The sequence below is a fragment of the Anoplopoma fimbria genome, chromosome 11, assembly GCF_027596085.1.
Source record: "Anoplopoma fimbria isolate UVic2021 breed Golden Eagle Sablefish chromosome 11, Afim_UVic_2022, whole genome shotgun sequence".
Classification (NCBI taxonomy): Eukaryota; Metazoa; Chordata; class Actinopteri; order Perciformes; family Anoplopomatidae; genus Anoplopoma; species Anoplopoma fimbria.
Genome location: NC_072459.1, coordinates 16,797,226 through 16,812,943, shown reverse-complemented (window position 1 = coordinate 16,812,943; position 15,718 = coordinate 16,797,226). Strand labels below are relative to the sequence as shown.

Here is a 15,718-nt window from a genome sequence, read left to right as displayed (position 1 = left end):
CATGTTTCAAGGTGTCTGAATGATGTATTTACTGCTCAACCTGTGTTTTGCCTTTGTGCACATTGAAGGGATGCACAACACAGATATAAGTCCAGCCTGAAGGCTGAGAGCCTCAGTCCATGCTGAATCTCTGTATGGGCTCCATTCTGCGCAGGATGATTTCTGATGCATTGATTCAATAAAGAAATTGTTGAAACTGCATCAGCGGACCTGGACATCTTCCTTCATCCTTTGAAATCAAGTTATTTACTACAGAGACAAATGACTGCTTTGCTGCACTTATGCACATGACATACAAATGTGCATGTTGTCTTTCAGTGTTTTTGGATTTTTTTTTTATTTGTCTTGACTAGTATCATATTTAGCATTAAAGCATTTGGATGACTCCTGTGTGAGAGAGAGAGAAAGCAGGAATAACATAGATAACATATGGCTCTTGATATATAGTGGATTTGGGATTAGTGTGCATGTTTGAGCATATGGCAAACAGTAGAACTGACTTGTGGGGGGTTGGGCAGTGGTTTGGACTTCAGTATTTATAGTTCTGGGACTTGGTGGATGGGCCATCAGTCGAGGTATCAGCAGCTAACATGATTGGCATACCAATAATGTAAACAACAAAAAAAGCTCTTTGAATTAGTCTACTACGAGAATGCATGTGACAGAAGAGGAACATAAAGAAACAAAGTAGAACTTCAAGAAACCTCTTGACTCTGCTGCTGTAGGCTCTGTTCTAAAGATTGCTAAAGCTACTAAATTTGCTATTGAAATTCCACTTTCCAATATGGCTGTTTAAAGGTTTTGTGCCCCACTGATGTCAGTATGGGTGGCCTCCAGTCAAGCAGGATCATATGTATGAGTAGAATGCTGGTCGGAGTATCACAGTCAAGTGATGGAGATTGAACAAATGACGGGTTGGGATGAAGTGTATCAGAGAACAGCCCGTCCAAGACATGTCAGTTGGGGCTGGGCTGCTTAGGGGGCTTTAACATTCCTGTGTGACTGAGCTTCACTGGCTGGATTCCAGAGAACAGTGATAAACAACTGATCGTTATCACACAGGAGCTAATTTTGGCGAATCAAATATATTTCCAGGGAGCAAGGTTTTAGTTGCCTTCCATCATTAACTAAAATTCGTATTTTGTAGTATTATTGCAGGATTATCTCTAATCCTACATTGACATTTTGGATTGGAGTTAATGAGCCTTGGTGTCTTGACATAACGTGGGGTTGCCTGATAAATCTTTTGGGTTGCAGGAGGTTTCTAAAATGGATATTCTCAAAACCTTTTTGGCTTGATGAAGTACTCTCATCAGCAGTGTATAGCACCCCACTGTTATTGATTTCTATGTCTGTGTTTGAGTTTCTGCACGGCTACCTGTGTGTGTACAGAATGCTTGTTTGAAGTCTACCATGCCCACAGTCTTGCTTTCATTTCTCCTTCAAATATTTATGAAAGACCAAACACGTTTGTGCATTTTGAATTTATTCTTTACAGTTAAAGCAATCATGAAAAAATCATTAATCTGCACAGTTTTATCCACACGTAGCCTTCTAGAACATGATTATTTCAACACAAAGAGGAATGAAGCACATGCAAACAGCCTTTTGCTGTCTTCATTTTACCAGGCAGTGTCAATGGACACACCAGGGGCAAAAACGATTTAGTTTAGTACATGTCACCTTTTTTTAATGTGCACCGTTTGGGCTTATGTAACAGTTACAATTGGAAACTCTTGCCTGAAGAAATTATTTACTGTATATTTATTCAAACTAAAGTCATCATACTAGAAAGCAAGATATCATTTTTAACAAAGTCTCACAGACTGCCGTTGCTAGTCTGTCATCAGGGAACTCTACGGTGTATTACAGTTCTGGTTTTATTTTTGTAACTGACAGTATGTTACTCTTGTAAATATCAAAGTAATTGTTGAGGTCTATGAAACTAGTGCCATTGCTAAGATCAAAGGTAAGATTTAGTAGGATGTATTGGCTGAAATAGAATATAATCTTAATATGTATGTTTTCATTAGTGTATAATCACCTGTAAATAAAAATAGTTGTGTTTTCATTATCTTAGAATGGGCCATTTATATCTACATTTGGAGCAAGTATCCTTCACAGAGTCCACCATGTGTCAACACCATGTTTCTACAGTAGCCCCCCTTTCAGGGACCAGTACAGATCAAGTCTTTGAGGAACAAGTCCAAGTTAAGTCTCAAGTCTTTGAGGGGCAAGTCCAAGTCAAGTATCTAGTCTTTGTGGGGCAAGTCTCAAAGCTTTTAGATAGAAACCAGGTCAAGTCTCAAGTCTTTGGGGGTCCAGTCTAATCTAAGTATCAACTAACTAGCTTGCTAATTAGCTGCCTGTCAGGCTGCATGACCAAAACATGCTTAGACATATTTCATCCTATTGTCATTGGCCAACATGTTATGACTAACTGGCCATGCCAATATAGTTCAATGTGTATGTCGGTATGCCTATTGCAAACTTTGACAACTATTCATCTGATCTAATTCACACTTGGCGGAAGCACACTGCGCTCTGTGCGTCAGCGGAAACATGGATTCAGTGCTCAGCGGACTGAGTCGAGCACGTTACGTGCAGCGAGACGTTCTCTTTTCTGCTGGATGCCAAATATACAAACGTTACAACCAAACTAGAGTCAACCAGCAATGAGCGGTCCTAAACAATGCCGCAACTGGCACTCCTGGGAACCGAGCAAACCACCTGGTCTGAAACTACACTGCACTAGTGATGTTAAAGAAAAGAAAATAAACATGTTTAATAGGAATACATTCGGTATCCACAATCAATATATAAATAAAGTTATGTATTCAATGAACCCATCTGAGGAGACTGTGAGAGTTACAGGCCTGCTTTGTCTGCACTGATTGGAGTGTCTTTGAGGCTGCTGCTAAGGACCTGGATGAACTCACTGACACTGTGACACCCCACCTTACACCTTACAGCTGGAAATACGTTACAACCTGCAAGTATGAATCATTCAGACTTGTGCATCTCGCCTTCCTGGGGATTGTTTACAGATAACAGCAGCTGTGTAGAATGTGGGAGCACTGCTGATGTGTTTAAAGGCGTGTGCTGACAACACTGAATGGATCATTAGTGTCAGTCATCATCACATCCCCCCTTTCTCTAACCTAGTGTACCGTGACTTTGAATCACGTACCTTCAACTTAGGATAGCTAAATTATCAGCTTTCTTAAAATAAAGGCTGTAAAATAAAGAGACATGTTTCCAGTACTTAATGCCACATTTGCTCAATAATTTATTCATGTTGACATTTTACAAAATAAAAATACACACCATATAAAAAACAATTACTCGTTTGAAATTACCAACCATTCAGCCAACCCGGAAATACGACCAACAGTGACAATAACTTTGGTGAGGAGTGAAGAACTATCTAACTTGCACGGCTGGATTCTGCAGACGCAGTGTGTCGTTCTGTAAATGTAACGCTGGTGGTTAACCGCAGTCCTAAACGATATGCCTAACTGACATGCCGAACTGACCATTGGGCAGTTTCTAACCTAGAATAATCATAAGAATCTTCTTTTGATCAACAAAAGGGTTTGTTTTAATATTCCTTAAGCAGGTATTTGGGTGAACATTATGCAACATAAAGATTTGGAATAAAGTCTAACATTGAAAAGGAACAGGAACTTTGCTCCGGCCAGTTTTGCAGGGTTTTTGTTGGAACTACAGTTTGTACAAGTATTGGTACAAAATATCCTTCATTATTGAAGTGAGTGTTTATCATATATTGCAAATGTTTTCCTCTGGTGCCCCCTCTCGAGCTATAATTCTGCCATGCTCCTTTGAGGATCGGGGATGGAACACGAGGAGAGGGAAGACTGCTCAAGGGCAGACATGGCCCCAAAGAAAGCAGGTCTGCCCAAATGTCTAGCGTGTTAAGGAACACGTGGGACAGAGTTGAGTGTCAAAGTGTGAACTTGGTTGAAGTCATTCCAACTTGTCAGAAGTACAGACGGGCTGCCATCTGGATTCACCTGGTAAAGTTCCAAAAGTGTTACAGCGTTGGCTGCTGATAAATGTCCTCAGACAAGTGCTGGTTCAAAAAGGTAAACCTCCATTAACCCGGGACCCTGCTGCGATACTGCGCCTCATCTCTTCTTCTTGCTGTGTCGCAGCATCTTCTTCCTCTTCAGGATCATATCGTAGAGTTTCTCCAGGCCGGGCTGCAGGCCCTGACCATTCAGCGCCGAGCAGCCCTGTGTGTGGTGCAGCGTGGACGAGCTTAGCTCGTGGAGACCCAGACCCTTCTCCACCTGAAACGCAGGAGAGAAAAGACCAAACATAAGTATCGACCTGAGACTCGTTCTAGTAAAACGGATCACTTTAAAGCTATGAATCACTGCAAAAAGAGTCATTAAAAGACAGAAACTGATACTTCCATACCAAGTGAATGCAAAAATTCTGCCACTGTCATGGTACTTATTTTTTTTTAATTCAATTTGTGAATTTACAGACAAGGATTGCCACTCAAGCACAAAAGAAAACAATACATACCGAAAACAGCAAAAACTCAGATTCAAACAGACCTAAACCTAAATCCTGTTTACCCAAACCCCAGTTACACTATGCTGTGTACAATTTAGTTTATTGCGCAAAAGTATATTAGAAAATGATCATGATGTGTCATGATGCAACCGGCAATAGAGTATGTTGAATTACATGAGCTTTGTTTTATTTTTTTTACCGAGTTTTCAAATTGGGTACAAAGAATCGTGGCATTTCACTGGTATTGGTATTGACTACTAAACTTTAGGTAATGTGACATCCCTAATAATGACAAAAACACATGGGGACATGGTTCGTGTACAGGTGCACAGTAGGTTTATTGTCATTTTCCAATTGTGGATCTTAAAGCATAGGAACAAATTGGGGTTTTCTGAAGGTTGCTGCTGATATTTCCATACAAAGCTTTTAAAATTCGATATTTAACTTTCATTGAAACAAGGAGAAACCATCGGAAACTCTGACAATTCATTGCTGCATATAAGCTCGGCAGTCATGTTAGTTTTAACCAAGAAAGCAAACCCAGTAATGATGCCAGCTCAATGTGTGAAATCAGCTATAAATCATGTATCTCTTCTTCTTTTCAATACTAATGCCAGTACGATACTTGAGTTTCAGAACAAATATTAAACCAATACTTTCTGTACAAAATATCGAAAAATAGTGAAAACGTAGAACTTTTTTTCCCCACAGTGCTTAAAAATCAGGAATGACCAACAGCCCCTGGTAAGCTAAATGCTATGTCAGGATAATAAATCTAGCAACTCACTTGCCCATGAAAAAAATATTAAAAACACATTGTTTTTTTCCCCCTGTAGCCTATAAATGGAAACAGGAGTTTAGTTGGTGATGATAGAGGATGTTGGTGAAATTTCAGATTAATTTACTGAAAGTAAAGACTAACTTTGGTCTTTAAATGTTAACTGCTACTGAATACAACATTCAGTAGCAGTTATCATGGTTTTAAACTAAAGGATGGACAAAACAAGACATTTAATGTTAATGTATTTGGCAAGTAATCTACTTACTTGCCAAATACATTAACATTGAGCCTTAAACCAAAGCCTATAGGGACATCTTGAAATGTCTTGTTTTGTCCATCCTTTAGTTTAAAACCATAAGCTATTAATAACAATGATATAATAATGTTTGAAGAAGCTAGAACCGGAGAACGTTAACCAACAAAACCTATATGGTTAATCAATTTACAAAATTGTTGCCAATCATTTTTCCATCAACTTATTCATTCATTCGTTAGCTGAGAAATAAGCTCCATACAACAATTTCAAGCCATTCATGTGGCAATAATTACCTCTAAAGCTGACAAGGCTCCATCCAGGTCCTGTTTGTTTGCCAGAACCAGCACCGGCACCATCTGGTTCTCAGACAACCGGGTGATCCGGTGGAGCTCCGACTTGGCCTCCTGCATGCGCTCTGCCTCGGCTGCGTCCACAACGAACACTAGCCCGTCCGTCCGCCTTGTGTACGACTTCCAGAGGGGCCTCAGTTTCTCCTGACCGCCCACGTCCCACACCTGGAACGCGGTGCTGTTGGTTTTGGAGTTCCCCATGGGCACTTTAATCCGCTCCATGTTGAAGCCTTTGGTGGGGATCGTCTCAACGAACTCCCGCAGCTTGAGTCTGTAGAGGAGGGAGGTTTTCCCCGCTGAGTCCAAACCGATCACCACGACGTGTAAAGATTGGAAGCTTGGGAGGAACGGGGTGGTAGGGGCAATTTCTGTTAACTGGTTTCCCATGTTTAGGTCCTGTAAAGTGGAATACTCCCTCTAAAGATTTATAGGACTGAATTATATCCTTTGGCAGGTCTTCCTTACTGGCACTATCTGGCTGTTTTCCTGTGTCCTTGTCTCACTTGCTTCCTGGCAAGGAGAAAGCGGTTTGGCCTGAGAGCAGTTCACACTCCTGGCCTTACTTCAAAGGCTGGTGCAGGGTGATGGGGACAGGCTGCCGGCTGCAGTCACTGAGGACATGAGAGGGAAAACAATGAGAGGGGGAGGAAAACATGAGTCCGCTATTTTTAGGACTCATGGGCACTGGGCTGTCAGTAATTAGACTAGCTGGGACTTGGTGAAGCTCCAATCCACTGTCACTCCATAAAAAGGCATTACTAATACATCCTAGCAACGTTACTTATCTTGAGGAAAAAAATGCACATAGGTTGTAAAAATGTTACAAGTTAACCTGTTTAATAAAAGTGGTGCGATAGTCGTTAATATTAAATGATATACTTGATTTGGTAAAAAAAAAAAAAAAAAAGAAGAAGCAGGTTAAACATTTAATTGAAAAGCTTTTGTTGTAAACTATCGGTAGTCTTTTGTTCTGGCTGCACAGTGCATTTGTCACCAGCTGTAGTGTTTTTGGTTCTGGCTGTTTCATGCACAGAACTGGAAAAACAGGAATCAAAAATAGACACACCCCAGTAGTCGAGGAATCTTGCAATGCCTGTTCTGGCCTTTGGTATTGACAACTAATGAGAATGCTAGGTGGTTAGATAACACTAGTAAGCTCCTGTTTGTAATTCTGAAAGAAAAACACAGGCTCAAACACGAGCTTCACAACCAAACAGATTAAGGGTAAACGTGTTCAGACATGTTTGAAAAAAATCTTAACAAAACAGCAAGTTAGAATTTAGCTGCGAAGTTAAAATTGAATACAAAAGTTTAACGTTAGTATCCGTCTTTGCAGATAGCTCCGCGGCGGAAGGAATCAAAGAACTGCCGTCGCTAGTCTAATCACAGCAGAGCTACGACAAAAGTCAACACAAGTAAGTTTTGGGGGGATTTCGGTGTAAAAAATGTTGAAATATCTCACCTGTTAACACTTCCAATTACTTTTAAGTAGTCAACATTGTTACGCTACAGCGAATTAGCGACCGGTATCCAAGTTTCAACGCCAAAATAATCCCGTGCGTTCGGTTAAAGCCGCTCCGTGTGGCTATCGCTTTGGTCCGGCGAAGACTGGCGAATTGAGAGAAGCAGCGCCGGGGTAAAAAGCACCGCCCCCCGCCGATGACGTGCTAGCAGCGGGGGTGACAAAGAGATCCGTGGAGAGAAATGGGAGGCACAATCAGTCCACAAATACAAACTGTGCAGTAGGCCTACTTTCCCCGTGGGTTCTTAAGTTTCTGTAAAGGGTTACATCCATATAAATAATATAGGATGTTGTATAATATTGTATTTCTATGATTGATATATTTTTAGACTAAGCCTAATCATTTAAATAATGCTTCATTTGGAAGCACATTTAAAATACTGTTATTGAAGCACATTTAAAATACTGTTATTGAATGTGGTTGCCATGCTTGTATTCAGCACACACATTTATTCTTTGTGATCTTCCTTTGATAACTGATGAAATAATCATTCACAAAATAAATAAATAAATAATTATGATAAAAAAAAAAATCAAATATTGTTCTTCACCACAGAATAAGACATGCTCAAATTAAAAGGAGCTGTAATGGCTGACAGAAAAACAGGTCATCGTAGGCCAGCTATGACATAATGGTTCAGCTGTATTGATTTGCATGACAATGATCAATGAGTTCTTCCTGTAAGTCGCTTTGGATAAAAGCATCTGCTAAATGACTGTAATGTAATGTAATGTAATGATACCCAACACTCATGATAACAATGTAGCTGTGTGCAAATGTGTGTGAGTGAAACAAGTAATGACTGGGGCCAGGCTGACTGACTGCTTGTTAAGGAGTCATGGGGAAATCTGACAGTGTGTTTTAGAGGACACACAAAAAAAACAATCATGACAGACACTATCATAAATATATATATATATATATATATTGCATGTTTAATCCTACTGTGGAAATTAAAACAATTTTCTTTTCAAATGGTCCTGGTTTTAGTGGGATGCTATTGGCTCTCAGATGATTTTTAGATTTGATTTAAAACTGGTTATACAAACGTGGAAGCTTTAGATACATGTGTAATGTGTGTGCTTGTGTATGACGTGCTGCAAAACTAATTCAGATCTAAAGGCTATCAGCTGTCAGGTGTGACCAGCAGGAGGAAAGATATGAGGGATTAGTTGAATGTCAACATTTCTCAGTAAAAAAATTGTTTAACGAATACGTTTCACATCAGTCTCATATCAAACTTGCAAATACAAAATGCCACCTTGTTTAAAAGTTTGGTTAGGTTTATTTGACAACTACTTGATCGTGGTTTCTTGTTGAAATAATAACTTAACAGTGTAATGTAAGAATGTAGTGTAAAGAACATTATGAAAAAGGTCTAAATTTGCTCGATATATTACGTTACTTGCTTTGCTTGTCCTTGTTATACTGTGTGTCTGACCGAATGAAAAATTGTCTGCATTCAACATATCCGTGGTTTGCAGAAATGTAGAGAGCAAACATTATTTGCTAGCGTCAAATGCTGTGTCAGATTCTGTACTTATTCTTTGTTATAATGTAACTAATATTTTAGTTTAATTGAGGTTAAGGTACTTAACAGGTGCTTTACGTGACAACAAAACACTTACATACACATTTAAAATAGAAATAAGGTTTTGTATAAAAAAAAAACATGTTGTATTTCTCACAGTAAGGTAGAAAAACTTATTGTTTCAGGATTGTAACAATCATTTTTACTGAAACTTGGGTTTTGCTTTGGCACCATTCATCAAACAATTATTAATGTGTTCTAGTGGCTTAGGGCGTAATTACGCTGACCAGTGTTGGAAGAGGCTCTCAGATATCTCAGTGTAAAACTGAAAATTAACAATTAAGTATTAGCATCAAAATATTGTACCAAAAGTACTCAGAACGCCAATATACATTTCAGAATATAACTCAGTATATTGTAAGATTATAATTATTGATGCATTAATGTGTAAATTACTTTAATATTGCAGCTCACAAACAATTTGCTACATGAGTGTGAAAGTTCGAACTAGATCTACAGCCTTCTACGCGGGGCCAGTCGCGTATAGGTGGAAGCCACTGACAGCCAATGAAATGGCAGCTTTAATAACGCTGTCCAAGGTGCTCAAATTGAACTCTCAAAGTGCCGTTTTCAGCACCTTGGACTCAAATATATCAACGATAAAGAGTATTTATAAATAAAGTAAGGTGATCCCACTTTGATGTTTACTGATTATCACTAGATTGTAATGGCAGACAGATTACCAAGTACTTGACTCATTTATGGATATCAACCTGTTATTTTACAGTTTTCTTCCCATGAACATTTAAAATTTAAATTGCAATTACTTAATTACTTCAATTTAATATTTCTTTTACTGTTCATTATAATGATTCACACATTTATGGGACATGTAGACATTGGGAATTAAATATATTTATTTAACACACACTCACAACACAAATATAATAAAATAAATCTAATCATTAAAATTATGAAATATAAATACATGAAAACACTCTCCCTTTCCGTCTCCTACGTTCTTTTTTCGACCTCCCATCTCTTTTCTCTTTCTCATAGAAAGCAGACCCCTGGAACCCTTTCCATGTCATCTTTCTCCATGCCCTGGTCTTTGTAGAAGGAAAAGACTTCAGCAGGGCAGTAAATGTACTTCCCTGCTACTCCAGGGAACCCAGTGTGGATGTGAGGACTGTTTGGACCCTGCTTCAGTTCCATCCTACAGAATCGACACCTGCGACCTGTGGGCTGGGATTCAGTCCTTTTCCTCTTCTGCTGTCCTTTCTCCTCCACCCTTTTCTGTGTTGCGTCCAGTTCCTGCTGAAAGAACTTTGTCTCTACAAAGTCTTTAAAGGGCATTTTGGGGTTTGTCAGACCTTCAGCACCATAAGCCTTAAAACTTTAGTGGAGCAGTAGAACTATCTGACAGGGCCCTGCTGGAAGAAGAAGTGGATGGACGAACCATCATTCTCATACCTGGACTTTGGCTGGCCACAGGAAAGACACGTTTTTGTCTGTGTCTTCTTCTTCTCTGACTGTTGTTGTTGTTGCTGCTTCTCCATAATGTTTAGAACTATTTTCTCAATGTTGGATTGAGTCAGGGTCTGAACAGGTGGAGGTGGGTTAACGACTGCAGCAGGCATGGTAACCACTGGCACCCTGGTGGTCTCACTGCCCTCTGCCAGAGAGTGCCAGAGTTCCTGCCTCTCTTGCAGTTTTTTTGGCTGGTGTTTAATGAGGAGCTGGTGTTGAAAAGCTTACTCAGGTGCTTAACATAATGTGAAATATGAAATTTATTTGTGGAGCATGCTGTTAGGGTCAGTGCAGGAGCTGTCCACAAGCTTGAGCATGTCCTTCTGCCCACGGTGTTTATTAAGCAGGTGGTCGATAGCTGACTTCATAGGGACCGGCCACCGCTTATGGTCCAACACAAACACCCTCCCTCCTGTCTTCACAGGTCCAGTGCGGGCACCAGTTGGTGAGGACAGCAGGGGCAGAGATGGCAGACAGGTGGTTTCTATAAAAACAAAAGTACAAGAATGTAAATGTTTATTCATTAACACATTAAATATTTTCACATCTTGTAAGAAAATAAGTTTTATCCACTACTCTGTTTTCTGTCTGTTAGATGTTTACCTGGCTGTGTCTGAGGCCTGGGAGTCATACTGGGATTCACATCTGGTTTAACAACAGAATCAGCAAGACGTCATGGAGGAAACTGAAACAGCTTGGGTAGTGCCGTTGAGGATGACCGAGGAAGCTCAGACTGGGCGGTGGGCGGGTTGCTTTGAAGAGGTGGATTCAGGGCCTGGGCAGAGTCTGGCTTGCCCCAGTCTAGAGGAACGGGGCGGCAACCAGGCTCAACGTATTCCAGGCCAAACTTCTCTCCAGTGTCTTTACCAGAGAGGTGAAAAGCTGGATACTTTACGTGCCCCAACACTCGTTCAGAGACTGCGTTGAGCTGAGCCATCAATGCTGGATCAAAGACAGCTGGGAGGTGGACGAGGCGCTGGTAATTCCACCTTGCCACCCCGGTCATCCCCTGGGCTTGAAACAGCTCTGTGGAAACGCGTGTTCCAGTGACCCACTGAGCCTGATGGAAGTGATAGCCCTCCTGCTGTGATGTGCCTCTGATGGGGATCCAAACAGGAACTTTGGCCCCTTCACCCTGCACATGATTCAGCTGCAATGTTCCTCCATGCCTGTACAAAATCCCACCTTCCACCACAGCATCACTCAGGCAACCTCGCAGGATGTGCACGCACTGAATCCGCCATGTCTTCAGCATTGAGGGCTTGAAGAGAGGAGCGCCATTAGGATCACTTGCGAGGTGAAACTGCTGGAAAACTCCCTTGACTATCTTGATGAGCTCCTCAGGCTGTGGGATCCTGGTCCTGCAGTGCTCGCGGATGTGTGTCTTGGTTGGGTTGGCAGGCTGAATACCACAGAAGGCATAGGCGTCTTTAAGCCACTGCAGGTCTTCCTTATCCACCACAGAGAAGGCTGCAGACAGGAACTGTGCAAATGAACTGCAGATGGCGTGGTGCTCTGACACGCACTCACGGAGGAACCGCCTCATACAGTGGAATAAGTCCAGTTTTATTGTCATGTCAGCATTGAAATGGGATCTTGATGAACAGGTGTTCAGCAGGTTACCAGAAGTGGACTCTGCTACAATGGCATCAGTTGTTCTCCAAGAATCCCAGTTCAGATGTTCTCCTGCAGATGATTCTTCCACCCTAAATGCTGCACAGTAGTCCCTGAGAGAAAACATAAAGACAAAGTAAAGCCATGAATGTTTAATAAGTCGTATCAATCACCATGTGTAGTCCAGTGTATGGTCATGACAATAAAATGTATCTTAAGAGCTAAATGAATGCATGTGGATTTTCTTTCATCAAACTGGAAATATTAAACCCAATGTAAATTGTGAGAATGAGCTGTTTGTGTCACCAATGATATTAGAAAATATGTATTATAATGCCCAGCCCGAAAAAGCTACATCGTGCCGCCACCCTGTGGGCCCACCACCCGCAGGGATAGGCATTGGGGTCGGGTGCAATGTGAGCTGGGCGGCAGGCTGGGGCGGAAACCTGGGCGTGCTGACCCCCGGCATCACAGACTAGCTCTAGGGACGTGGAATGTCACCTCTCTGGCGGGGAAGGAACCGGAGCTGGTGCGGGAGGTGGAACGCTACCAGCTAGATATAGTTGGGCTCACCTCCACGCATAGCACCGGTTCTGGAACCAAACTCCTGGAGAGGGGCTGGACTTTTTCCTTTTCCGGAGTTGCCCAGGGTGAGAGGCGCCGGGCGGGTGTGGGGATACTCACAAGCCCCCGGCTGAGCGCCGCTGTTCTGGAGTTCTCCCCGGAGAACGAGAGGGTCGCCTCTCTGCGACTGGGAATCGCAGGAGGAAAGTCTCTGACTGTTGTTTGTGCCTATGCACCAAACGGCAGTTCGGAGTATCTTCTTGGAGTCCTTGGGTGGTGTTCTGGAAAGGGCGCCGACTGGGGACTCCATAGTTCTTCTGGGAGACTTCAACGCTCACGTGGGTAACGACGGAGAAACCTGGAGGGGTGTGATTGGGAGGAACGGCCTGCCCGATCTGAACCCGAGTGGTGCTTTGTTGTTGGACTTCTGTGCTAGTCATGGACTGTCCATAACAATCACCATGTTTGAGCATAGGGAGGTTAATAAGTGTACTTGGTACCAGAACACCCTAGGCCAAAGGTCTATGATCGACTTTGTAGTTGTGTCATCAGACCTGCGGCCGTATGTCTTGGACACTCGGGTGAAGAGAGGAGCAAAGCTGTCAACTGATCACCACCTAGTGGTGAGTTGGATCAGGTGGCGGGGGAGGCTGCCGGACAGACCCGGTAAACCCAAACGTGTAGTGAGGGTGAACTGGGAACGTCTGGCTGAGGATCCTGTCCGCAAGGTCTTCAACTCCCACCTCCGGAACAATTTCTCATGCATCCCGGGAGAGGCTGGGGACATGGAATCCGAGTGGGCCATGTTCAAATCCTCCATTGTGGAAGCTGCTGCTAGGAGTTGTGGTCGGAAGGCGATCGGTGCCTGTCGTGGCGGCAATCCAAGAACCCGCTGGTGGACACCAGCGGTGAAGGAGGCCGTCAAGCTGAAGAAGGAGGCCTTTTGGGCTTGGTTGGCCGAGGGGTCTCCTGAATCAGCAGGCAGGTACCGGTTGGCCAGAAGGGCTGCAGCTGCGGCGGTTGCTGAGGCAAAAACCCGGGTGTGGGAGGAGTTTGGCGAGGCCATGGAGAAGGACTTTCGAATGGCCTCAAGGAAGTTCTGGCAAACCGTGAGACGACTCAGAAAGGGGAAACAGGGCTTTTCTCAGGCTGTGCTCAGCAGGGGGGGAGAACTGCAGACCCGGACTGGGGATATTGTCGAGCGGTGGAAAGAACACTTTGAGGAACTCCTGAACCCGACCAACACGTCCTCTGTGGAAGAGGCAGAGTCTGAAGACTCAGGGGAAGTCTCGTCCATATGCCTGGCGGAGGTCGTTGAGGTAGTTAAAAAGCTCTTCAGCGGCAAAGCGCCAGGAGTGGATGAGATTCGACCGGAGATGCTAAAGGCTCTGGACATTGTTGGGCTGTCTTGGTTGACACGTCTCTTCACTGTCGCGTGGAAGTCGGGTACAGTGCCTATGGAGTGGCAGACCGGGGTGGTGGTTCCCATTTTCAAAAGGGGGACCGGAGAGTGTGCTCCAATTATAGGGGTATCACACTGCTCAGCCTCCCCGGGAAAGTTTACTCCAGGGTGCTGGAAAGGAGGCTCCGTCCGATTGTCGAACCTCAGATTCAGGAGGAGCAATGCGGATTCCGTCCTGGACGTGGAACAGCGGACCAACTCTTTACCCTTGCAGGTCTGTTGGAGGGTGCATGGGAGTTTGCTCATCCAGTCTACATGTGTTTTGTGGACTTGGAGAAGGCCTTCGACCGTGTCCCTCGGGGAGTCCTGTGGGGGGTACTGCGGGAATATGGGATACCTGGTTCGTTACTACGAGCCATTCGGTCCTTGTATGACCAAAGTGAGAGCTGTGTCCGGATACTCGGCACAAAGTCGAGCTTGTTCCCAGTGCGTGTTGGCCTCCGCCAGGGCTGCCCATTGTCACCAATCCTGTTTGTGATTTTCATGGACAGGATTTCAAGGCGCAGCCGGGGGAGGAGAGTTTCCGGTTTGGGGACCTCAGAATCGCATCCCTGCTTTTTGCAGATGATGTGGTTCTGTTGGCTCCTTCAGAATGTGACCTTCAGCACGCACTGGGGCGGTTCACAGCCGAGTGTGAAGCGGTCGGGATGAGAGTCAGTACCTTCAAGTCTGAGGCCATGGTTCTCTTCCGGAAAACGGTGGATTGCACCCTCTGGGTTGGGAGTGAGTCACTGCCCCAAGCGAGGGAGTTCAAGTATCTCGGGATCTTATTCACGAGTGAGGGTAAAATGGAGCGGGAGATGGACAGGCGGTTCGGTGCAGCGTCAGCAGTGATGCGGGCGTTGTACCGGACCGTTTTGGTGAAGAAGGAGCTGAGCCGAAAGGCAAAGCTCTCGATTTACCAGTCCATCTACGTTCCAACCCTCACCTATGGTCATGAGCTTTGGGTAGTGACCGAAAGAATGAGATCGCGAATACAAGCGGCCGAAATGAGCTTCCTTCGCAGGGTGGCTGGGCTCAGCCTTAGAGATAGGGTGAGGAGCTCAGACATCCGGAGGGAGCTCGGAGTAGAGCCGCTGCTCCTTCGCGTCGAAAGGGGCCAGCTGAGGTGGCTCGGGCATCTGATCAGGATGCCTCCTGGACGCCTCCCTTTAGAGGTTTTCCAGGCACGTCCAACTGGTAAGAGGCCCCGGGGTAGACCCAGAACACGCTGGAGAGATTATATATCTCGTCTGGCCTGGGAACGCCTCGGGGTTCCCCAGGAGGAGCTGGAAAGTGTTGCTGGGGAGAAGGACGTCTGGAGGACCCTCCTTAGCTTGCTGCCCCCGCGACCCGGCCCCGGATAAGCGGAAGGAGATAGATGGATGGATGGATGGATGGATGTATTATAATTTACCTATCAACCCACGGGTACTGTGCCTTCTCTATGGCCGCAGTGCTGTAGCGCTGTACCAGCCTCTTGTACATGGGCTTCAGGGACCATCGCCCATGAATGGATCATCCAGTTCTCGTTCATGATGGCATACGATGACATGGCGCCGGTTGAAAAGGTGACCTTCCTC

General features: G+C 44.0%; 1 protein-coding gene across 2 annotated transcripts; it reads right to left on the bottom strand.

Annotated features, from left to right (window-relative positions):
- Window positions 1-3,276: 3,276 nt before the first annotated feature.
- Window positions 3,277-7,548, bottom strand: LOC129098068 (ADP-ribosylation factor-like protein 4D). 2 transcript variants are annotated; one of them, XM_054607021.1, is made up of 3 exons: window positions 7,395-7,548; window positions 5,876-6,543; window positions 3,277-4,313 (listed from the first exon to the last, which is right to left on the bottom strand). In XM_054607021.1, exons 2-3 carry the CDS (start codon window positions 6,317-6,319, stop codon window positions 4,149-4,151), a joined length of 609 nt encoding a protein of 202 aa, XP_054462996.1. In that variant the 5' UTR covers window positions 6,320-6,543; window positions 7,395-7,548; the 3' UTR covers window positions 3,277-4,148. The 2 variants fall into 2 exon arrangements, with proteins under 2 accessions (XP_054462996.1, XP_054462997.1); XM_054607022.1 differs by lacking the exon at window positions 7,395-7,548 and adding an exon at window positions 6,999-7,181.
- Between the last annotated feature and the right edge of the window lie 8,170 nt (window positions 7,549-15,718).